General features: G+C 58.0%; 2 protein-coding genes across 3 annotated transcripts; one reads left to right on the top strand and one right to left on the bottom strand.

Moving 5' to 3' along the window:
• Positions 1 to 510: 510 nt before the first annotated feature.
• On the bottom strand, positions 511 to 9,576 carry LOC121097646 (protein eva-1 homolog C-like). 2 transcript variants are annotated; one of them, XM_040614815.1, is made up of 8 exons: positions 9,099 to 9,576; positions 5,870 to 6,069; positions 3,692 to 3,815; positions 3,323 to 3,475; positions 3,013 to 3,156; positions 2,788 to 2,859; positions 2,364 to 2,453; positions 511 to 1,661 (listed from the first exon to the last, which is right to left on the bottom strand). In XM_040614815.1, exons 1-8 carry the CDS (start codon positions 9,178 to 9,180, stop codon positions 1,276 to 1,278), a joined length of 1,251 nt encoding a protein of 416 aa, XP_040470749.1. In that variant the 5' UTR covers positions 9,181 to 9,576; the 3' UTR covers positions 511 to 1,275. The 2 variants fall into 2 exon arrangements, with proteins under 2 accessions (XP_040470749.1, XP_040470750.1); XM_040614816.1 differs by lacking the exon at positions 2,364 to 2,453 and having other exon boundaries at positions 9,099 to 9,575.
• Positions 9,577 to 11,437: 1,861 nt separating this feature from the next.
• CLIC2 (chloride intracellular channel 2) lies at positions 11,438 to 20,818 on the top strand. Its single transcript, XM_040614518.1, has 6 exons — positions 11,438 to 11,656; positions 16,534 to 16,643; positions 17,098 to 17,223; positions 18,275 to 18,381; positions 18,813 to 18,994; positions 19,162 to 20,818. Exons 1-6 carry the CDS (start codon positions 11,600 to 11,602, stop codon positions 19,321 to 19,323), a joined length of 744 nt encoding a protein of 247 aa, XP_040470452.1. The 5' UTR covers positions 11,438 to 11,599; the 3' UTR covers positions 19,324 to 20,818.
• The last annotated feature ends 1,998 nt before the right edge of the window (positions 20,819 to 22,816 follow it).

Raw genomic sequence — 22,816 nt, 5'->3', positions numbered from 1 at the left:
TGTGTGGTGGTGGATGGATAAACAGACACCACTCTGTGCTAGCTCAAGAGCATCGGTGCCTGGAGCATCCCTATCATGAGAAGAGCTGGGTCGCTACTTCCATCCAGCCCCTTCCCACAGCACTATAGAGCCTGCACTGCCTTTCAGAGCTGGAGCAGCCCCTAGAGCTGGCCCGGCTCCCTGCTAGGTGGGGCTGCTGAGAAGCCCCTCTGCATGGCATCTGGGAATCACTCCAGGACTGCTTACCAGACAGCCTTAGGCTCAAGAGAAACAAGGGCAGGGAAGGATTGTTCATGGGATCCACATGGACTGCTTTTCCCCCCTCTCCCTTCCTCAGGCTAAAACCTTACCCTTTCCCATGCTAAAACAGGCCCAACTTGTTTCTCCCCGTGGCCCAGTGCCAGAAACACCAGTGGGAGTCAAGGCACTGATCCACACGGGGAAGGCTGAGCTTTGCTGCTTCCATTTTCCTCCCTTTTCACTATTAATGACAGTGGTCAGGTAAGGACATTGTGTATATGAGCTGTTGCATTTATTTACTGGAAAAGCCCCAGCAAGTTAACCCCAGGGCTCTTGGGTCAGTGAGGGAAGCATGAAGGAAAGCACAGAGCAACTCAGAGTGACAGAGCTCCTGAATGCCCGCAGGGAGGTGAGAGCCAGCGCTGTGCCAAGATGCTGGCTGCCCCAGACCTGGGGTGCAGCTCCCGCGGGGGTACCAGGGCTGCAAGGCACGTGGTGTGGTAGGGCTGTGCTGGGTGATGCTCACAGCACTTTCCCACCCGCTCCGCCTGCAGCCTCCCCACATCCTGGCCATTTCTGCGTCTCCACTGCTGGCACACTGCAGTGTACTGGGGGGTGTTTGCAGCACCAGGGTGGAAGCCAGCACCTGAGAAGAAACAGGAGCAAGCAGCCTGGAAAGGCTCAGGGCGGGCTCAGTGGGGCCGAGCAGAGTTAAGTACTAGAGCCAGTCGATGCCAGCTGAGAATGGGGAGGTTAGCTCAGGGTTAGCGGCGTGACTATGGCAAAGGAGCCAGTGGCTCCACAAACCATCCCATATCCCCTCAACACACCCAGGGGCTGTGCCTTACCCTAGGGTTAGAGGTTTCCAAGCTGGTGGAGCCAGCTGGTGGGTTGATGGCCACACTGGGGTTGTTGATGCCCTGCTGCCACTCAGGATGCTCGCTCACCCCGAGGAGCCCAAACTCTTGTGTCTCTGCTGTTGGATGCTACTTAGCCTCCACGTCCTGCTGCTCTCCAGCCATTTTCTTCCAGTTCTTATTTGGTGGCTGATTTGATCTTGTGGATGGCATATGGGCTTGACTCCTTGGGCATCCAGATCTCCTCCCCGGCACAGCCCTGGTGCTCCGCTGCTCCCTCCATGGCCGCTGTCAGCTCTGGGCTGAAGATGCTGTCAGTGGCCCGGTAGGTGCGGGTGAGGTGGCGAAAGGAGGAGTCTGAGGAGCTGTCATCAGGAAGGTCTTCGTCCTGCTCATCCCGCAGCTTGGTTCTGCTCAGCTCCAAGCTGCTCTCCAGCTCTGGGTCTTTGAGAGCCTCCCCCACCTCCTGGAGGAAGGTTGTTTTGGGGCTGATGATGCACAGCAGGACCATGAGGCCTCCTGAGACCCCGCAAAGAAAGTAGAGGCCAACTTTCTCTGGGATGCCTGGGGGGCAAAGAGCAAAGAGAGACATCAGGGTACAAACCACCTCTGTGCAGTACCAGTGCCTGGAAAACCCCCTCTGCCCAGCACGTAGGAGGAAGAGGAGGGGAGCAAGGGCGCCCTCGGCATCCAGGCTGCAGAGGCAGGACAGACCCTGCCCCAGGGATCATGGAAGCATCACCCAGAGCCTCATCAGTACCCACCAGTGTCCTGAAATGCCCCTTTCCCCATAGGAAATCATCCCTTTGGGATGTGGGGTAGGCAGGGCAGGGGGAGGAATCATCTATCCAGAGAGTAATTTCCCCTATCATGGGAAGTTTTTGCCCACAGAGTGGTGCTCTCCATTCGTGCCCCTGCAGGCAGGGCAGGAAAGAAGAAGACCCAGTGGGTGACTCAGCCCCTTGGAGAAGGAAGGTCCGGTCCATAGGCAGGACTGCAGCAACACTGGGACCACTGATGCTACGGCGTCTCAGGGCTCATTCAACCACCGAGCTCCCGCCCTACATGTCTTGTCCCTCAAACCCAGCATGGGTGCTTGGTGCCCTTCTCCCTTACATGCCGGCCGACCCTGCTGGAGGGGTCTGGGGTCTGGCTGCCTCTGAGCCAAGCCCTGGGCTGAGCGGGAGGCATCACGGGACCCAAGCCACCCTCCCAAGCCTGTTTTGCTTCCCTGGGTGCTGCGTGAGAGCTGGTGAGGGCACATACCCCAAAGGTGGGCAAAAGCTGCCAGAGAGCTAGTAAAAATCATCCGGTCTTCCCGGAGCCTGGAGAACCTGGGCCCTTTGTACCAGCCACCTGCAGCAAACAAGGGGATGCGGGCTGAGGCATGAGGTGCTCCCCAGCACCCCGCTGCCTGCCTGCCTGCCTCCTTCCCTGTGCCACACTCCCTCCTTCCTGCGCAAGCACTCCTCTGCCTTCGGGGATGCTCCCCTGTGGGTCCTCCTCTCCCCTGCTCCCTGCAGACCACATCTCTCCAGCCCCTCAGACATGGGCACCGACCAATGGGTGGCTTCAGCCACAGGACAGCAATGCTGGGATGGAGCTGCAGGGCTTGTGCCAGCAGTGGGTATCACAGATGCAGACAGGCCATGGAAGGGGTGGTTTTGGCATAGCCTGCCCCCAGTATTACCATGCATGTAGTCCGAAAGCAGGAAGGGGTCTGAGGTGTCAGGGCCCACCTCCTCCAGCAGCTGCTTGGGCACTGCAAGGAGAGCACACACTGAGCATCACCACCCCACTCCTCCCCAGCAGCCTCCCCAGGGAGCCCCGCGCCCCTGCCTGCATGGCACAGAGTGGGCAGAGCGGGGGCTCAGCCAGTGGCCCTCGTGTCCTCAGCTCTGCGGGTGGCTCTCACCACATGTGTAGGAGACTCGCAGCTGTTTCTTCATGCCAGGGAGGCACGGATCCCCAAAGGTAGCCTGGTCAGCAGCCACAGTGCAGTTCCCCTTGCGGTGGCACTTCTTGGAGACCCTCCTCAGGGCGTCTGGAGCCAAGCACTCTGCAAAGACATGCGGCATGGACCTACAGGCAGACCTGTCTGCCCCTGCCTGCTGGGCACCAGCTAGCTAGGGCCAAAGGGCACAGGTGCAGCTCGATGGCATACTTGTTCCACACTCTCTGCATGGTTTCTGGCCCCATTTCTGGCCCAAACTATTCTGGCATACCTATATGGGGTCCCCCAGTGTTCAGGGAATCACACTCTGGTTTGCCCCTCAGGAATCGTCCATAATTTGCAGAATAAATCGCCAGGATGGATTTTGGTCGGCACTGCAGCCTCAGCTTGTCATTCTCGCACACAGTCTTGACCCGATGGTTCCCTGGGGAGTGACACTGCAGAGCGTCCCAATGCATCCAGAATCACCTGCAGCCCCCTCCCCCCTTAGCCCAGCCAAGGGTCTGAGATCTGCCAAGGACAGGGCTGGAGGAGGGCTGCAAGATACAGGAGCAGCTTGGTTCCCCTCTCTGTCCTTTTCCAAGCAGCTGAGGCAGGGAAAGAGCCCACACAGCGCTGCCCAGACCCCACACCACCTCACCTGGCCGGCACTTGTAGGAAGCGATGAGGTACTTGTGTGTCCCAGGGCACGGGTCCGGGCCAAAGACTTGGCTGTGCACCAAGAACTGGCACCACTGCTGGTCCTGGCACTCAGCCAGCAGCTTCTGGAGAGGAAAGCACGGCAGATGTGAAGATGTGTGAGGAGTCCTGAGTGTGTTCTCACCTTCTCTTCCGCGGTACCATCACCAGACTGAGGGAGACGTACTCTAACCCCGCAGAGGTGCTGCTCAGGCCCTGCGCCTCTCCGCAGTCACCCTGCTTCACGTGTCAGTTCCTGAATCGGTTCCTCCCCTGCACCCACACGGAGCTGTGTGCCAGCGCAGGTCTGCCAGTACCCGTGCTGGCACTCGGCCACGCCACACGTCTGCAGCACCCGTGCGGGCGTGCACACCGACACGGCTCCGTGCAACACCCGTGCGGGCGTGCACACCGACACGGCTCCGTGCAACACCCGTGCGGGCGCAGCCGCAGCGCGGCTCGGTGCGCTCAGGCCCCCGCCAGCCGGCTCCGTGCAGTGCCCACGCGCGGCCACAAGGTGGGGACGAGGGCTCACACCCGGGCCGCCCGGGCAGCGTCCCCGCCGGGACCGGGGCGGCCTCTGCCGCTGCCGCCGCCCGCCACCCGCCACCCAGCCAAGCCTGCGGCTCCGGCCGGGCCCCCCGCGCAGCCTGGGCCGGAGCCGGCCCTGGGGCTGGGGCTGCCGGCCGCCAGCGCGCCCCGGGGTGCTGGGCACGCTGCAAGCCCCATCAGCAGGCAGCCTGCGTCCGAGCAGAGGCTGCCGGCGGCTGGGCGGGGGGGCGGGGCCGTGGCTTGTTCCCGAACCTCGCTGCTACCGCTCTGGGAAACTGCCCTGCGACTTGGGCCCTGGGATCCCACCACCTGAGATGATGGAGCCCCTTTTCATCTCTCCTTCCTCTCCTCTGTCCCTGTCCCACCCAGCCCGGGACTTAGCCTCCTCTTGGTCTTCACTGGCTGCCAGAAGTTCAATTTAAGGAGGAAATGTAATTAATTCCTCTCCCTGGGGTTTGCCTAAGCAGAGCTGACCCGCAGCAGCAGCCTTGCTTTCTGCTCTCCAGACGTCCCTTCTCCAACGGCAGCCTCCAGGCAGTGGGGAACCCAGCCCTATTCGACCACAGTCCCACAGCAGGAGTAGCTCCATCTTGCTGCAAACCTGAGCCACACAAATCCTCCTCACAGACCCATCCTTCAGTCTCTGCATCTGTGCTGGACCATATTCTCCGTCCTGTGCTTGACACACAAGCTCTGGGAACCCTGACTGTGTTTGCAGGGTGGTTTGTGGGGCTGGCTTGGCGCCATGCCGGCAGTCTGGCTCGATGCTTGCAGAGCTCTGGGGATGTGTGGGATGCTGGGAGGGGATATGCAGCTGGAGCAGGACCAAACAGCAAAGCCTCATGAGCTTCCAGAGCAAGGAACTGCCCCTCAGCTCTTGTTCCTCTTCTCCGGCTCCATGTTCCCCTTCCCTACAGCCGGCTACAAGCAGCTGGGTTTGCTGTGGTTTTGCCCCAACCCTAGCAAGGAGCTGGAATAGAAAAGTAGCACAGGAAAACATGCGCCCATCGAGGGACCCTCCTGCCAGCCCCCACTACATGTTCTGGCTGCCCTGGGTTTTTCAGAGCCCTGTGACTCCTTCCATTAATCTGCTGCTTGGGAGCTGCCAGCATGGATGGGTGCTTCTTCTGGCTGGGGAAGAGCCAAGCTCTGTGCTAAGCCCAGGGGATGCATCTGCAGAGCTGAGTGCAGCACCTCAGCATCCCTTGTAGGCCCCTGTCCCACTTCCCAAGCCTGGCACCCTGGCTGCTGCAACAACCGTCTCCTGGCACCCAGCCCCTGCTGCAAGGGCTTCCTGCGAGCCTGCTGCATCCTGCAGGATTACTCAAAAAAACAGCTCAAGATGCAGCAGTGCCTCCTTCCAGGCTCCTCTAGCAGGGCTGCCCCACCAGAAGGTCTCATCCTCCCTCTTCTAGCAAATACGCTCCAGAAAAAAGACCCCAAGGGTGAATCTCAATGCTGATGGCTGCAGCCTCCCTCAGGGCACAGGAAGGCTGCAGTGCCTGCAGCCACCCAGGCCAAGCAGGCAGCCCGGTGACCTGGGGAAGGAGGGGTGTGCCTCCTGGTCGCTTGGGACCCCTGCCCTTACCAGGTGGGCCGTGGTGGACGTGCACTCCGTGCTCTCCTGGGAGGCATTGCCAGGACTGGGGCAGAGGTTGGGGCTGGGCACACGACGCCCATAGAAAGCACCAAGGATGCTGATGGTGGTCTTGTGAGGGCAGACGATGAGGAGCTGCTCCCCGTCACAGGTGTGGGCAGTATGGTTCCTCAGCACCTTGCGCAGGTACCCTGGAAGGGGACAGCATGGCAGGCATTGGCCAGAGGAGACACTGGGACCATGGTGGTGGTGGTTCTTGGGCTCCCAACAGCTGGTAGCAGTGAGGATGTCCTGGGCTGGGCACTTATGGGGTGAACAGGATCAGAATGGGGCTGCGGCAGAGAAGGTGGGCTTGCAGTAAATCTTATACCCAGTGTTGCAGCCAAGAGGCTGGAAAGCAGCATGGAGTAGCTGAGCTGGTTAGCAAATGGAATTGAAAGCTGGAGGTAGGATGACAGGTCAGAAGAAACACATACAGAAGAATCCCATGAGGGGTTTAGAGAAAATGAGGCTTGTTATGGAGACATGGGGAAAAGAGAGCAAGGGTGAGCCAGAGATGATCACTGGCTTTGGAGGAGGATGTAGTCTGTCACATGGTTCCGAGCCATGAGCTGGAGGAGAGAAGGGTCCAGTGACTGCTGCAAGCTCCCATGGTTGGCTGGGGCAGTGGGAGAGCCAATGGATGAGCATGAACCACCAAGTCATCATCTGAGCCCAGCTGACCCTGGGTCTCTCTGTGGGAGAAGCCCAGTGCATCAGTGTGAGCCATTCCCAGCCCATGGCCTTTCTGATGGGCACTGGCCCTTCTCTCCCTGATTTCCTGGCACAGGGTAATTCTCTCTTTTAATCCTGCTGAGTTTGTGTCCCCTGTTGTTTTCCCTACAAGAAACAGTCAGGTGGGGCTGTCCTGCCCAGCCTTTAAGAGGGTTTATCATAGAGCTATCATCTCTGGCTGGTATCAGCTGTGCTGGATGCTGGGTGAGTGAGGAAGCCGTTTTAATAAAATCTCTGAAAGCTTCTAGGGGTGCTCTGAGCAGGCACTGGTTGCTGGAGGAGGCTGAGGAAGCAGGAAAAGCTGACAAAAAATGATGCGTAGGGCCCTGGACAGAGGAGTTTCCCTCAGGCCTTTGAATTAAACAAAAGCAAAGGGGAAGCATGATTTTGAGGCTGGGAGGTGGGGACAGGCAGGACCCTGGGCTGCTGGGTGGCTCACAGACCTCAATCCCCAGCTGTGGCATCCCTGGAGGGACTGGCACCCCAGCCCCAGGCCAGTGCTGGGGTTTGAGGCAGGACACACCCCCTGTACCCCCGCCCCCAGTGTGTCAAACTCCCCCAAAACAGTACAAGAAGATGGGAGTGCCAGCTCTGAGCCCCGTGCTTGTCCCTCCGTGCCTCTGCAAACTGGTGCCAGGCTCAGCTGCACAAAGGGCGCCTTTCACCTTCCCTGCTGCCGCTAACCCTTTGGCATCTGTGGCTAGCATCCCTTCCTGGGAGAAGTCAGAGGATATGGCAGGGAGCTGCCCCTGCTCAGAGTTAATCCTTACCTTGAACATGGGCAGCTGTTAGTATTTCTCTTTTTGAAAATGGGATGAGCTAGTGGGAGGGCCACAGCCCTTTGCAAGCAAGCCCTTGCTTGCTCTTCGGTGCACTGGATGAGAGAGGGAAGGAGAGGCAGAGGAGGGTGGATGGAAGCAGACAAGCTGTTTTAGTCAGGTCAAAGCTCCAGCGAGATGCAAAGATGCTCCTTGGAGGTCACAGAGATGGATCAGCCCCCTGGGGTGCAGTGCCTGCAAAGAGGGGGGCAGAACAAGCCCCATCCTGCACCTCTCCTCTGGTTGCTCCATATCGCTGGATGCTGGGGGCTGTGAGGGGCACAGGACCCTGCCCAGGCTGCTGGCCCTCACCTCCTTCCTCTCCAGGCCTGTGGCAGCAGCTAGGCTCTTGTGCAGGCTCCAGAGCTGCCCAGGGTTGACTGCTGGCGTTGACTCCAAACCCACCTGCCCATCCCTAAGAGGGCTGGCAGCGGGGCTGCCCAAACCCCCTGCTGCTGGGCCAGCCCTGGGCACAGTGAGGGTGGTGGGGGACGTGGGGAAGGAATAGGGGGAAAAATATTTTTCCCCAAATCCAGCCTGCCTTGCAGCAGACACCCTCCTCTGCTGCCATGCTGGCTGCAGCACTGGCAGTTTTTATTTTATAACTGAGGCTCAAGCAGTGCCACAGGGACAGAGGTTTCTCCATCACTCCATTTTGGGGCAGGGAGCAGTTGTGAAGATTTTTTTGGGGGGGTGAAACCATGGCAAGGAGGCTGCAGGCAGATTTTGCAAGTGGTTTTCGTCGCCTGCTGGTGCTGCTGACTCAGTCCCTGATGTTGTGGTTGTGCTGTTAGCTCTGCCCAGATGAAATCACATCCTTTCCACCACAGCCCGCCCTGCTGCGCTTGGCAGCATCATGCCAGGCTCTCACACTGCCCAAGCCCAGCAAAAGCAGAGAGGAAGGTGTGCATGGCCGTTCCTAGACAATCCCTCAGGGGAGGGAATGGCAGCCCCCAGGCACTCAGCCTGCCTGCACTCATTCTGGGTGTCCCAAGCACTGGGGCACAAGGGATTGTGAATTTCTGCCTTGGCTACATCTATAAGACTCACTGGTGCTGCCTGCAGAGAGAGGATCTGGTCCTTACTGTGCCTTGGGGCAGCGTGGCCTGCGGCCCCCTCTACTCACAGGTGGCTCTGGCTGGGGACCACAGCTGCCGGCTCTGGCCAGGGACTCAGTACAGCTTCAGCTCATCTCTTCCCTCACCTTCTCAGAGCGGCAAAGGCTTGCAGGGGAGCCCTGGGTGTGCCAGGAGCCTTCAGCTCCACACATGCCCCAGCACTGAGGACATGAGCATCATGGCCGGGGGGTTTCAGGAAAGCTCGGAGACTGTCTTAAGATTCGGTTTTTTGCATTTCTGCCTCCAAACTGCCCAAGGGAGCGCAGCAGCAGCGCAGGAAGCTGCTCCCATGCTCACACTGGGGCTGTGGGACATGCACAGGGTGTTTTCAGATAACAGCCCTGCCATGGGGATAAAAAATATCCCAGGTTTTTTGGCAAACTCCCTCTGGCCTGCACTGCTTTGTCCATATACATGCAAATACTCCACCAACCAGCTGTCACTTTGCCCTTCCCTCACACCGGCACTGTCCCCAGCATCCCTTTCCGCCCTGACTGCGCCCCGACTCACCAGAGAGCTCCGGGCTGGCCTCCAGTCCCACAGCTAGGCAGAGGAGGACCAGAGCTGCTGCTGGCCCTACCAGAGTGACCATGGTGCATCTGCTGCTGGCTCTGCTGTGTCCTACCAGGCAGCCTCTGCTGGCCCAGTCCTCGGCAGTGGCTGGCGCTGGGGCTGGCAGCGTGCGGGGACAATGGCTCACTTCTCTGCTCTGTCAAAGCACCGGGGCTGGGCAGGCGCCTGCGTACCCGCTCTTTGTCTGCTGCCCAGGGCTAGGGGCTGCTCTGGGCAGCTGGGACACTCTCAGCACAGGGACACCTCCCACGGGGAGGGAGGGGCGTGTTTCCAAAGGCGCTCTGTGGTGGGTGAGTGGGTGCCATGCCTTGGCACCACTGTTGCTGGTGGAGAAACCGGCAGCTGTCCCTCCCGAGCAAAGGGTCTTGGCAAGCTTTCCAGTGTGCTCCCTGCTTTCTCACCGACGTGGTGAGGCAGACATCCAGATACACATGTACCATAATCTCCATCTCAGCAAATGTCCGGCCATTCACCATTTGAAGAGGAAGGGAAGGGCTGCCTGTGTGGCCTCCCAAGGTGCCTGTTCCTGCAGAAAAGGCAAACGCCCTCCCCACATGGAACACTGCAGGCAGGGACCTCATTGCTGCTGCTATTCTTCCCCTGCAGCCTCCACAAGACCAGATACTGGGGACTCTGACATCTGGCAAGGAGAGCACCGTGCCATTCTTGTCCCCCCCACCCCGCAGGAGTTAAAACCCTGCCCACTATTTCAGCTGGCAGCTGGGAGGGAAATGCAATGGGCAGGAGCTGCTCAATCTGGCAGTGCTAGGAGCCGGCCCAGCTCCCTGCAGGCTCAGCATCACCCCGGCAGCACAAATCACCCAGGGGTCTGCAGTGGGAGCCGGGGGGAGGGAGCAAGATGGGCACCAAGCTGAGGGTGCTGCTGTGGCCCTGCTTGGCACTTGCAATGCTATTAATTCATCCCTCTTGCTTAGGAGAACATCAGGCAGAGTTTCCTGTCCCACCAGGTGGAGTTTTAAGTTCTCCAAAAGCTTTGATGGGGCAGAAATAAAAATGCTCTCCAGCCCCTCCAGTGCAGTCACCAGTGTAAGCACCACTCCAGGCTGTGCAGCAGGACCCAGGAAAAACATCTCCCTTGGGGAGACTCCTCTGGGAGCTTGCAAAATCATTTCCCAGCCTTAGGGTGGATGCTTTCTTATCAGGGTTTGATTATTTTCAGGAAAGTCTGGGCCTACCTGAGCTGGTGTGGGGGTGTGTGGATGTGGGGGTGTGTGTGGGGGGATAGCTGGGTAGGGTGGGGGGGTGTGTGTGCGCGCGTACTGAGTCAAACAATCAGGATCCCCATTTTGTGCAAAGCTCTGTACCAGCTACGGGGTCCCAAGGTGCAAGACAGGACTTGCCCAAGAGAAAAGTTAAGACTGTTAGGTGCTGGGAAGCCATCTCTGCTTGGACAGCAGCCAGGATGATCTGACAGCGACTGTTTCCCTCCCATCCTGGGGAGAAAAGCAAGCTGGTCATCCTTCCTGTGAAACGACCCAAATTCCAGGAATGGGGCCCTGCCAGGGATCAGCCCTGCAGACATCCCTTCCCACCATGGTGCCATGCACGACCCCAGCTGGGCTGCTGCCAGCAGCACTCTGGGGTTCCCCTGCTGCACTCCAACACGCTCCAGCCTCTTTGCTTTCCTTGCTTGGCCATTTCACAATCCTTCATGCCCGAGGTCTGCACCCTGGCAGTGCATGGCTGGCTGCAAAGAGCCAGTGGCAGGCGGCCAGGCTGCCTCGCTTGGCTTCCCTGAACCCTCGCCCTGCTCAGCCCTGGCTCCTGCAGCGAGGGGTGTTCAGGGGAGCCCACCTGGGGGGACCCCTGGGGGAGGTGGGCAGGGAGAGGAGCTGTATCCTCCCTGCTGCCAGCTGCCCATCCTGATGCAGCAGTAGGAGGTGGGAAGGCAGTGGGAAGGTCAGCTCAGTTCACCCCAAAGGGTGACACAAGCTGGGGCACCAGCGCCTGGGTGTAAGTGTGGGAGGGTAGCGAAGGGGCCAGAAGACCAGACCCGAGCAGCGCAAGGAGTGGCAGGCCAGATGCTTCCCCTGCAAAACCCCCCAGCTCCCAGCTGTGAGGTGACAGCAGCAGTGCTGGGGCCACCAGCCCCGTGCTCAGAGGCACCAGTGCCGTGCCTGGGCCGGTGCGATAGACTGACTTGAAGGGGACCCGTAAACACGTCCAGATAGACCCGTGCTGAGTCACGGCTGGGAGGCCCCGCAGCTTCCCCCTCCCCTCCGGGAGGTCCTGGCGCGCACCCCATTGCTCCTCCCTGCTTCAAAAGGAAGGAAAGGGCAAGCCCCAGCCCTCCGAAAACGCAGCCGAGGTGCTAGAGCTGCCAGCCGCCTCAAAGCGCCCCCCATTCAAGCTCCGCAAAGGACTCACCAACTCACCACAGCAGTGGGTGGCCAGCGGTTCCTCCCCACACCGCCGGGATGGAGAGTCGGCAGCACAGCACCACCAAGGAGCCTGAGATTGAGCTGTTTGTGAAGGTGGGTCTCGGCAAGGGGGCAGTTGTTCTTCGGCAGTTCCCTGCAGGCTCATCCTCACCAGGCTCCGGCTGGGCACAGGTGGTGGAAATTCATGGGTGGCTTCGTGTTTCGGGAGGCTGGAGATGGATGGGTACTGACTTTGGGATCGCTTGCCATAACGGGTGGCTAAGTGCGTGTCCAGAGGAGGGGACCAGGTGCGGGGTGGCGCGGGGACTGATGGGGTGTCACACCATGGGACGTCTAGGATGCTGGTGTCCTAGAAGATGCCCTGGTCTCATGGTGGTTGCGTACCCCGGGCGAATGGTGCTGCTGGCAGCTGGTGTAACAAAGGACCAGGCACACACGCGTCTCTTGAAACTCAGATAAGACAAGCCCCAGCCTGGGTGCAGCAAGCAGGAAGGCTGAAAGCAGCCACTTCAGCTTCTCCTGCAAGCCAGGGTTGCGAAACAGCGTGCGAATGGCTTGGGGAGCCGGCGTGGGTGCCCACGTGTGGGTGGGATGGGGTGACTTCACAGAGCACCCCGGGGGGATTATTCACTAGAAATGGTGGGGTTTCCCCTCCCCCCTGTTAAGCAATTTTCTTAACACTTCCTCTGGAACATTTTACCACTTGAGTTCAAAATACCTGCAGCAGACATGCGGGTTGACATGAGGAGCCAAAGCTGGTGGCTGGTAATTGTGTGTGCCAGCAGCGATGCCAGCAGGGCACTGGGACATGCTGTCAAGTGACAGTGGCTGGGGTGAGTGATGCCTCCCTGTGCCACCACATCAGGGTTTTAAGGGTGGTTTCCTTGTAGCTGCTCAGTCCCATGGGCTTTGCTCCTCTTCTCCTCGGGCAGCTCAGTGCCCAAAAGGACTGCAGTGCCTGGCCAGAGGCACCAGCTTCCCTGGCACAAGCAGCTGGCAGTGCTGGGCGCTGCTTTGCTTGGGTTGTGGTTGGATATGCATGTTAGAAAGGATTAGCTGAGCCTTCATGGAAGGAACCTCCCCCATTTCACTTGCCAAAACTGTGGCCATGGTGGTGCCTGGCAGGCACTGAGCTCAGCTGAGACAAATCCAGAGTGTCTTTTCTTGGTGAAAGTAATTCAGATCTTGAATTCCCTTCTTATCACCGCTTTTTCCCCAGAATGGCTGAGGAGAAGAGGAAAACGATACATGAGGCGACTGCAAAGGTGGTAGCATGTTCAAGGGGATTTTCAGAGGGAAGGGAAACAGAAACCAAAGCAGCAGTGTCGTCATGACTTCCCCTATACCTTAATTTAGCGCGAAAAAACCCTTCTGGCTTGTCTTTTAACAGACAAATTGATGCTATACCTCCTCCTCCTGCCATTGAGGACCCAGTTTTACCGAAGTCACAGCAGCTGCTTGCTGCAGACAGGCACCCTCCCACGCCATTGGCATCTCCCAGCTCTCCTGGGCCGGGGTCTGCCCTAAGACGTGGATGCCAGTGCAGCCCACAACAACTGTAAATCACAGGGAAGCAAGTGTGCCTGCAAGTGCCTACTGGCATGCTGCCCCTGCCCAACTTCCACTTTGGCAAACGCTGAACTTAACTTGGTGAGGATGGGGAGGGTACGAAGCAGCTCCTGCATTGCTTTGAATTTGGGGCAGGTGGTCCTGCCATGGTCTCACCCTGCCATGGTCCCACTGAGACTGTCATCCCACTATCTGGGAGGCCCTCCCTGTCCAAGAGGAGCCTCTGCCCCTCAGCCTCACAAGACATTTAGCCACCCCCAAAGCTGCTTCCCAGCTTTTTGGGTGGCTATAGGAACCATGGGCAGGTCCTGGTGGGTGCTGAACACTTAGGAGTGCCCTAAGCATGCAGAGCTGCTTCCTCCTCTTGCCACATTTCATGCTGTTTCACTGAGGGGGAAACCACAGGAACTGCTAAGTAACTTTGGGGTTTTAATGCCTTGTGAGGCCTCAGAGGATTGGGGCTAAAAACCTGCACCTCCCTGGAGATGCTGTGCTAGCCCACACTGGGTTTATCCATTATCTGGAGGGAAAAAGAGTGAGGAAAGTCAGTTTAGGGGGGCTGTCAGCTCTGCACCCCCTGCCCTGGTCCCTGCTGCAGTGTGGGGAGATGCTCTCTCCACAGAAGGAAGAGAAAGGCTTCCCTGCTGTGCTGCTTGGCTTTTGCTGGGGAGGGTGGATATGTGGCTACAAGTCTCCGCTGCACTCCCCCAGCTCCCGAAGGGCTCTCCCCACAGCTAGGTGGGTGCCAGCAGGGCACTCCCCTGGCAGCGCCGGAGTGCTGGTAGAGCTTCCCTCCACTTCCTCCAGATAATTTGGCTCTGAGCATCCTAGGATGGGCCTGGCTTAATTTTTTTCCCCCTTGCAGAGGCCACCCTGATTTTCCTTTCACTCTGGCCCAAAATTCCCCACCTCTCCACTTCTAAAAGACAAGGGGGAAAACCAGCCTGAGCTGCTTAGAGGCTGGAGCTACAAGACACGCACAGAGAAGCCTGAAGCAGACAAGGGCAGCCTGAGCCCAGCACAGCCCCAGTGAAGGACATCCACCCGACTGTCCCCTCCAACACCACCACTGCCCCTCACGAGACTCCGCCAGAGCCACTCACTGCCTTGGCTCAACACCACAGCTCCTGTGGGGCCAACGAGATAAATTGCAATTAATCTCCCTTGATCCTTGCGCTAAGCGAGGATAGCAAAGGGGAGTGCAGTCGGCTGGCTGCCCTCTGCTGCCACCAGTGAGGGCCACCTCAGGAGAGCAGAGAGGAAAGCATGGGTCTTTATGCTGGGCAGCCACAAAACCACATTTTGAGCTGTTGGTGTTGGAGATGCTCCAAAGGATGACATTAAGTTTAGCTTGTAGGTGCCAGCAACAATGGGTAAGGGAAGGGGAACAGAGATGCCCTGCTCTCCTGCCAACGGGTAGCCCTTGCCGCTGATCTGTGACTCACTCCTGCATCTCCCTCGCAGGATGTTCGATACACACAGAGAAGCCTTATTTGTTATAAGCTGACACGGGACACTCCTGAGCAGCAGCTACCCAGGAGCATTTCTTATTAATAGCCAGCAAAAAACCTCATGTGTGAATTCAGCTTCACTTCTGAGTATATCTCACAGAATCAATACGTTTCTCAGTTCCCATTTCCTTTCTCAGGAGCATCATCTCATGACAGCTGAGAACAGGAAATAATTGTTAAAAGTAATTTTATTCCTCTGGCAGGACTAAAAGGTGTTGGCAAGGGGAAAAGCAGACCATCACCTCCAGCTGACCACTCAGAGCATCGGGGTTTTGTTTTAATCAATTTACCATCTCCCTTAGGGTGAGTTTGAGGCTGATGTATCTCTCCTGGAGAAGCTGAGCACTCCAGAGCCCACAGGTTCCTGGGCACCTGTAGATACAGACAGGTGGCTTGTAGCAATAACCTCCAGCCCAGGAGAGCCAGGCACAGGTCTCTGCATCTTCTGCTAATGAAGCATCCTCAGCCATCCTGTCTTTAGGGCCGCAGCAAGGTGTGATCTCTGGAGACAGCTCCACCTGCCCACCCTGGATGTTACTGCCACTACTTAACTACTGCACCACCAGACTCTCCCAAATCTCATCCTCCTCCTGCTTAGCCTCTGGACTTCAGCTTGCCAGCTGGCATCAAGGCTTAGCACAAAGCCAGGGGGCATGAGCCATCCCACCAGGGCTCATGTGCTGACACAAGCTGCTCTGTGGAAGCAGCACCCCTCTGTGAAGGAGCTGGTGTGAGCCATGCTGCTCCTCCCTGCAGTGGCAGGATTGCCTCGTGCACCAGAGGACCATAGTTCACGTGCAGCTGAGGAACCAGTTAATTGTCTTAAATAAGTTGAGTTTCCTGTGAGCCATTTTACCTCTCATACCAGGGTGCAACTTCCCCCTTTGAGCCACATCTGTGCCAGTCCTCATGCACTGGGGAAAACCTGTCCTGTTCCTCTTGACCAGACTCCTTTAAAGGAGTTTCAGTCCTTTTTGCAAAGGCTATTTTCAGCTGCTGCATAGCAAGGAAAATCACTCCACCTGCTGCTGCTTTCCCTTGGGATTGCTGCATGGGCATCATCTGGGTGAGACCCTGATGTGGGAGCCCTGGTGGGACTGAGGCAGGTTGTCCAAGCTCCTTGCTTTCCCATGTCCCCACTGCTGTTTGACCCCATCCTGGTGACAGAACCTCCCCCTGAGTGTTGACATGCTGCGGCTGTGTCCATGCAGAGAGGTTGAAAGGGACTGTCTGCACATGATTGAAACTTTAGGAGCTGACACGTGGCTCTGTGCCCCACTGATGCTGGGTGGGATGCCACCACGAATCCACATCTGCACAGCCCTCCCACCCCCAGCCCCTGCTCCCTGAGGCTGAGGAGGCTGCTTGGGTGGTTCTTGGCCATTATCAGCCCCGGGAAGTCATGCTTGGGTTCATTATATGCAGGCAGATACTAACAGTACACGAAAACAAACCGCTCTTTTCCTGGCAAACATGAGCACATTTCCCTTCTCACCACCCTCTCCAGCCTGGCCTTCCAGCCAAGCAGACCCTCCCTTCCTCCACATCCATCAGCAATAAGCCTCCACCTCCTTCCCCTGCCTCCTTCTCCTGTTCCTTCTGGCTTGATCTCAGATTTCTGGGAAGGATCTGACCCTGGGCATCCTGAGCATGCTCTCTGATGCTTTCCGGTGGCAGCAGGGCCATGGCTCAGGGAGGGGATCCTACAGCTGAGCTCCTGGTGCCAGGAGGGGCTCCCTGCAGCATGCAGTGCTGGGATGCTGGGCCAAGCCCCCTATGTGCCTTCCTCCTGAGACCAGCTCTGGTGGCTCTCCACCTCCCAGGCATCCCATCTGGGCGGGGTGGGCTCAGTCAACAAGTTAAATGCATGTTTCTCTGCTTTCCTGGCAGGCTGGTCTGGATGGAGAAAACATTGGAAACTGCCCCTTCTGCCAGCGCCTCTTCATGGTGCTGTGGCTCAAAGGGGTCAAGTTCAATGTCACCACAGTGGACATGACCAGGTGAGATGGCACTACAGCCCAGCCTTGTGCCAGCAGTGGGGTGAGACACCCCTGGCACAGCCTTCCCCATCAGCACTTTCCTCCCTCGTGGCCACACTGCAGTGTGCCACTGGGAGAGGGATGGGGTGACAGCCCCTGCCTGCACACTGCCCATCACACTGTGGGGTGCAGGGGGTGAGCCAGCAGACTCCAGCCACATGCCAACACAGGCATGTGACAGGGACCCGCTGTCCTGCTGGATGCGGTTATGAGACTGAGGCACCACAGGGCAGACTGAGAGGCTGAGGGGGCATTTCTCAGCCCCCCCCCAACCCACAAAAGTGTGCAAGTGGGGGTGCTCCCCGGCCTGTGCCCCCTCCTACACACCCGCCTCAGCCTTGTCCATTTGCCCTGGGGAGGCTGGCAGATGCAGACAGGCTGCAGGCTCTGACCCCACTTACTTTCTCTACTCTAGGAAACCTGAAGAATTGAAAGATTTAGCGCCGGGCACCAACCCACCCTTCTTGCTGTTCAACAAGGAACTGAAAACAGACTTCATTAAGATTGAGGAGTTCCTGGAGCAGACCCTGGGCCCACCCACGTAATTGCAAGCTTGCTCCTTTCCCCATTCGCCGGTCAGGCACGCCACAGCATTGCATAGTGCTTGGCAGATTGGGAAACCAAGGCAGGGTGCTGGGAGGTGCCAGAGACCAGCTCAGGGAGGGGGCTGATTCCCCACCCAGCACCCTGAGCCATGCTTTGCAGGGCCAGGGGTTGCAATGCTGAGGGGCTGCGTCCCCCAGGGAAGGTGGCAGGTCGCGCTGCAAGGGGACTGGGACGGGTTAGAATGGAAAACAGTGGGAGGAAATGCACTGGTCTCTTGGCGCAGGCAGAGCTGGCGGGGAGAGGGAGAACACAGGGAGGTCCCTGCAGGCACAGGGACCCCGAGAGCTGGTGGTTTTGCAGCTGGCTGTGGCAGTTGGTGTTGAGGTGGTGGTGGTGGGAATGTGAAGCCCCCATTGCCCGTGCGTATCTGGTATGCTCAGCTAAGAAAAAGCAAATGCCCTTGCTTGAATGCAATGGCGCAGCTGGCCAAAAGGGCTGCTGGGGGAGCTGGGGGGTGGTACCCCCTGAGCTTATGCAGGGCCCTGCCTGCAGCTCACCAGCCCAGCCCGTGCTGTGGCGACAAGCCCTCCCACCAGTGCGAAAGAGGAAGCTTCAAATGCATTTGTCATCTGCCGCCTCGGACATGTCTGCCCTTGCAGTGCGCCCTGCATCAACAAACAAAAGACTGTTCCCGAGGAAGTCACGGGAGCTTCTGGCTTCCCTGGACCCCTCCCGTGCCAATGCATGTCCTCTGGGCTGGGTCAGAGCTGTCTGCAGGCAGAGCTCTGCTCCGGCGCTCTGCTGCTACCAGTGTCCCCAAACTGTGGAGTTTCTGCCCTGTGATTGTTCCCCCTAGCAAACGCCCAAGATAATGCAGCTCTCAGGGTGGCAGCTGTAGTAATTTAAAGCATCATCATTGTCCCACAACCTTCATCCTGCAGTACCAGCCCTGGGCACTGTGGCCCAGGAGATAATGCAGCTGACGACCACGCAGCTGAATCTCTGCTTCCATCCTTGCCTGCACTGATGTAAGTGTCTCTTTAAAGGTATCCACACCTGAGCCCCAAGTACAAGGAGTCCTTTGACGTGGGGAGTGACATCTTTGCCAAGTTCTCGGCGTACATCAAGAACCCACGCAAGGAAGCAAATATCAGTAAGAAATGGGGGGGGGGGGGGGGGGCTGCAGGGCTGTGATCTGCCATGCTGCTGTGGTGGGGAGAGATGCTTTTGTCTGTGGGCAGATCCTGTGACCGTGTTAGGGCTTCTGCTGCTGTCCCCACCAAAGCCTCCTCGGCAAGTGGAGGAGCGGGAAGGAAAGGTGAAAGCAGACCAGTGCTCCAGGAGGCTAACAGCCCCTTGTGCAGGTGCTGCGGAGAGGGGTCCTGGAGGGGAGCATGGGGTGATGCTGCTGGCATCCCCTGGGAGCAGAGGCTCTGGCCAGGGTCCTGTGCTGTATGTGACTGGTGTAGCCCTTAGGGCTTTGTCCCTGTATGCAAAGCCTGGGAGAGTCTGAACCAACCTGGCACAGCCCTGCTGGGAGCCCAGGGCACCAGGCTAGTTGCACTTGTTTCCCTGCCCACCCAGACTTCGAGAAGGCCCTGCTGCGGGAGTTTCAGCGGCTGGATGTCTACTTAAACACTCCCCTCCCCGAGGAGATTGACCAGGACAGCATGGAGGACATCACTGTCTCCAAGAGGAAATTCCTGGACGGAGACCATCTGACATTGGCTGATTGCAACCTCCTGCCCAAACTGCATATCATCAAGGTAATGGCACTGGCTCCCAGGGCCAAGGTGCGGACCCACTCCAAGAGGGGATGACAGGGTGGGGTAATGTGAACAGGGGCCTGGGGGTCTTGTATTCATCTGCCCCCAAGCCAGAGAGTGAATATTCTGTGGTCCAGCAAGTCTCAGCCTCCTCCTTTTTTCTCTAGATTGCAGCCAAAAAGTACCGTGACTTCGAGATCCCAGCGGACATGACGGGCGTCTGGCGCTACCTCAACAATGCCTACGCCTGTGATGAGTTCAGCCACACATGTCCCGCAGATGAGGAGATAGAGCACACCTACTCCAGTGTCTCCAGGAAGATGACCTAACGCCACTGTGGGGTGCACCAGTGGCACTGCCCCTGGCCGAGCCCTCCACCTCCACAGTCCTGACACAACCAAACCCTGGCTGAAGGAGGGACTGGAGGGGGTTTATGGCATGGCTACCCTTTGCCTTTCAGAAATAGCGCCTTGCTTCACAGCTCCCTGCTGCTCTCTCCTCCTTCTCCTCCTCCACTGGCTGGCTGCAGCCCCCCTCCACCATCAGTGCTGACCGCACGTATGGATGGGTTCCTGCATGGCTGCAGTGGCAACTGCATCCCTACTTCCCAGAAATGGGTCTCACAGCCTGTGACCACGTGCCACAGGGAAAGCAGAGCACTAGCCTTCCACAGTGGCACTTTGGTGGAAGAGATGAGACCTCACCCCGAGATGGCTGGGCCAGCCCTGCCTCTGCATCGGCTGTTGGAGCTGCTGTGCTCTGCCAGCCCTGCGCGGTCCCAGCCATCCCACGCATTGGGAAGAGTCATCCCAGGATCCCAGTGCATCACCTGGGCTGGAGCTGTCTGAATTTGCCTGGTCACCCTTCTGCACAGCACCCTGCAGCCTGCATTTGGGCAAGCCCTCTCTTCCACCAAGGCATCCAGGCTCCAGCTGAAGACACCGGAAGGCTCTGTCCCCAGTAGTTTGTCACAGTGACAAGTTGCTCTCACTGTCAGAGAGTTGTTATGTGCATCTATCTCCCTGTTAGGACATGGGGGCAGGTGCCTGGCATGAAAAGTACCAGGACCTGCTGTGGGAGGGAAAAAGGGAAGCAGGGTCTTGCAAAGGGCTGAGGATGGAGGGCTGAGAATCAGGGCATCCCTCCCATGTGCGCCAGCACCCAGGGCCATGTGCTGCTGGCTGCAAGGTCCCATGTGGCTCCTGTGAGGTACTAAATCTCTCCCTGCCTTGTTGGACATCACAGGAGATGGAGCCATGGGCAGCTGTAGCTCCACCACTCCCATCTCGGTCCACAGAAACCCTTCAGGTGCCTGACTGGGAGACAGAGGCACGGGGTAGGACATCTGCTGGTTTCCACACCCCAATACTGGGCAGCCTAAGCGAGCAGGCAAAAGCTGCTTTGCAAAGTGCTTTGTCTGTAGGAAATATGTGGGCAGGTTTAGTGCTCCCTGGCTCAGCATTGTGCCTTTCCAATGTTGCTGATGCAAGAGGAGTCAAAGCTGCTCTGCACAGCCATGACATCCCATCCTCCTCCACCCAATACCCCCAGTTCCCCCAAGGGCTCCTGGTAGCGCATGTGAACTCAGCCAGCCCCGTGGGCAAAAAAATACTGTACAGTGAGTGTGGTGGGTCCTGCCGGGACACGGTGACCGCAGACCCCCCCCCTCCAGCCCTCACTGCCATTTCCCTCTGCACTAAAAGGTGTGTCCTTGCAAGCCTGTATCTGATAGCACTGGGTTTGGGGACTGGTTTTGTTATTAATGGGTTTTGGTTTGTTTGGGTTTTTTTTAAACTAAAACCAGCAATAAACTATATTGTAATATGCCTTGCTTTTGTACTGTCAGTGCACGGGCCAAGGCCACTGGGCATGGAGGGTGCTGCAAGGGGTAGGGAGGGCTCCTCTGCAGTGGAAAACCTTTTGAGATTTAGCTTAAGTGGAGCAGTAGCCCCCAGTCTCTGCTGCCCTGGATCACTGGAATGCATGTGGCAGCTCCTGTTCTGCCCGCAGGAGAGATGTCCCCTCGCTGGGGCACATGCACTGTGATCTGCCCATGCCACGCACATGATGGTGCGAGGATGCAGAATGTTGCACAGTGTGGGGTTGGAGTAACCGCAGGATACTGCTCTGGAGCAAGGGATTTATTCAGCTCCTGCTGGCAGCCAGCATGTCCCTGTCAGGGCACAGTGGCAGCTATGCCTTGACATGGGTCCTGGCGGCCCGCTGATATGGGAGAAACACTGTCCTCCACCCTGAATCCTCATGGGAATCTCCCCCTACCCCACAACACCCCTCTTCTGCTGCAGACCCGCTTCCCCTGTTCCCCACAAGGGACCAGAGACCATTCAAAGCTCTGTGCAAAGCAGCCCATAGCGAGGCATGGGTCATGCTTGGATGGGCCTGCTGGAAGGCAATGGGATAGTGGTGGCAGGGAGCAGGCTGGCAGGTGGGAGGCAGGCAGAGCTCCTTCTGTACCCCTCATTTGGAGACACAGTATTTCCAAGCTGAGAGAAAAAGGAAAAGATACCCATGTGAGGGGCTGCAGCAGTGCTTGGCCCTGCTGTGCTTGGCCCAGGGAGGGCATCTCTTCTCCCAGGCTTTCCTTTGTCTTTGAAGTCAGGTCTAGGAGCACTGCTTGGGATCTGAATGCCTTGGTCTATACCATGAGCATCCTCCACCCCAGTCACAAGCACCTTCCACCCTGAGTCATGAGCATACTCCACCCCAAGCCCAGGCCCTGTTTGCCATGGCCTCTCTGCAGGTAAGTGGTGGTTTGGGTCCCAGGACCTGTTGGGAGCTGGGCACTAACCTCTCTTGCTGGGTTGCTGAGGAGCCTGGTCTGTCTGGGTAAACCCCTGGCTCTGGAGCTCACCCACTGCCACCATCTTCCAAAGGACTGCATCAAGGTCTTCCACCTGCCGTGGCACAGCAAGCTCATCATGCGTGTGTGGTGCCCACCTGCAAAACCAGCCCTCAAGCCCCTTTCCCTCAGTGCTGGACCAGGGAGAGAAGCAGTGTTGGCAACTGAGCAGGACTGTCTCAGTCCCCACTGACTGGCCAGCAGGGACAGGGTTTGCTGGGAGCCCGTGGGAGTCACCTGCCGGCGGCATCGCTCTGGGCTGCCGTCCCCTTGGCCAGAGAGACACCCCCGCTCACCAAGTGGTCAAGGACATCCTCCTGGAGAGTGCCTTTATTTCCTGAAAAAAGAAATATATGTGAAATACCATGAGCACGCAGGGGCCATGGGCCAGCATGGGGGGCAGGAGCCAAAGGAAGCTATGTCAGGAGGAGAGGAGACACAGCACCATCACCTGCTTCTCTCCATGCTCCCCTAGGGCACCTAACCCCCAGCACTCCTTCGTCCTTGATGCAACCCTTCACCTCTTCACAAGTATCCTAGTTCCTGCCTGCCTCCCTCCACGTTTGCCCCACACCAGCCCCATCCCTGGGTCCCCTTCACCTTGAGCTCTGGGACTCACCCTTGCTATGAGCTGCTTTCTGGTCGTGGCTCACTCCTTCCCCTGGTGCAGACAGAGCCTGGTTCAGGTTCCTGGATGTCTGGAGACCTGCTAGAGGCTTGCTGTCAGCCATGAGGCCAGCTGCACTGTGAACCAGGTTAACATTTGTTGGCGTAAGATCTGGATTGAATGGGGAGACAGTGACAAGGACAAAGCAGATCATTCAAGGTGTGCTTGTTCCTCGGGCAGTGGGACAGAGAGCCTGAACATGGGCTACAGATCCCGAGAATGACAGGCAGGTTGTTTAAGGGGGACTAGGGTTTGTCTCCTCACGTGGCCACGCATGCTAGTCTAGGCTAGGAGT

This window comes from Falco naumanni, chromosome 14 (genome assembly GCF_017639655.2).
Source record: "Falco naumanni isolate bFalNau1 chromosome 14, bFalNau1.pat, whole genome shotgun sequence".
NCBI classification, from domain to species: Eukaryota; Metazoa; Chordata; class Aves; order Falconiformes; family Falconidae; genus Falco; species Falco naumanni.
Note: the sequence above shows the minus strand (reverse complement) of the source record. Positions and strands in the feature narration are given on the sequence as shown.

What these genes read in the sequence shown, in the direction of transcription:
- CLIC2 (XM_040614518.1), top strand. Translation starts at nt 11,600, where the DNA reads ATGGAGAGTCGGCAGCACAGCACCACCAAGGAGCCTGAGATTGAGCTG. An exon ending in ACCACAGTGGACATGACCAG is followed by an intron (nt 16,644 to 17,097) that starts GTGAGATGGCAC and finishes TCTCTACTCTAG; the next exon opens with GAAACCTGAAGAATTGAAAG. An exon ending in ACGCAAGGAAGCAAATATCA is followed by an intron (nt 18,382 to 18,812) that starts GTAAGAAATGGG and finishes CTGCCCACCCAG; the next exon opens with ACTTCGAGAAGGCCCTGCTG.
- LOC121097646 (XM_040614815.1), bottom strand. Translation starts at nt 9,180, where the DNA reads ATGGTCACTCTGGTAGGGCCAGCAGCAGCTCTGGTCCTCCTCTGCCTA. An exon ending in CACTGGGGGACCCCATATAG is followed by an intron (nt 3,157 to 3,322) that starts GTATGCCAGAAT and finishes ATGTCTTTGCAG; the next exon opens with AGTGCTTGGCTCCAGACGCC. An exon ending in GCGAGTCTCCTACACATGTG is followed by an intron (nt 2,860 to 3,012) that starts GTGAGAGCCACC and finishes CTCTCCTTGCAG; the next exon opens with TGCCCAAGCAGCTGCTGGAG.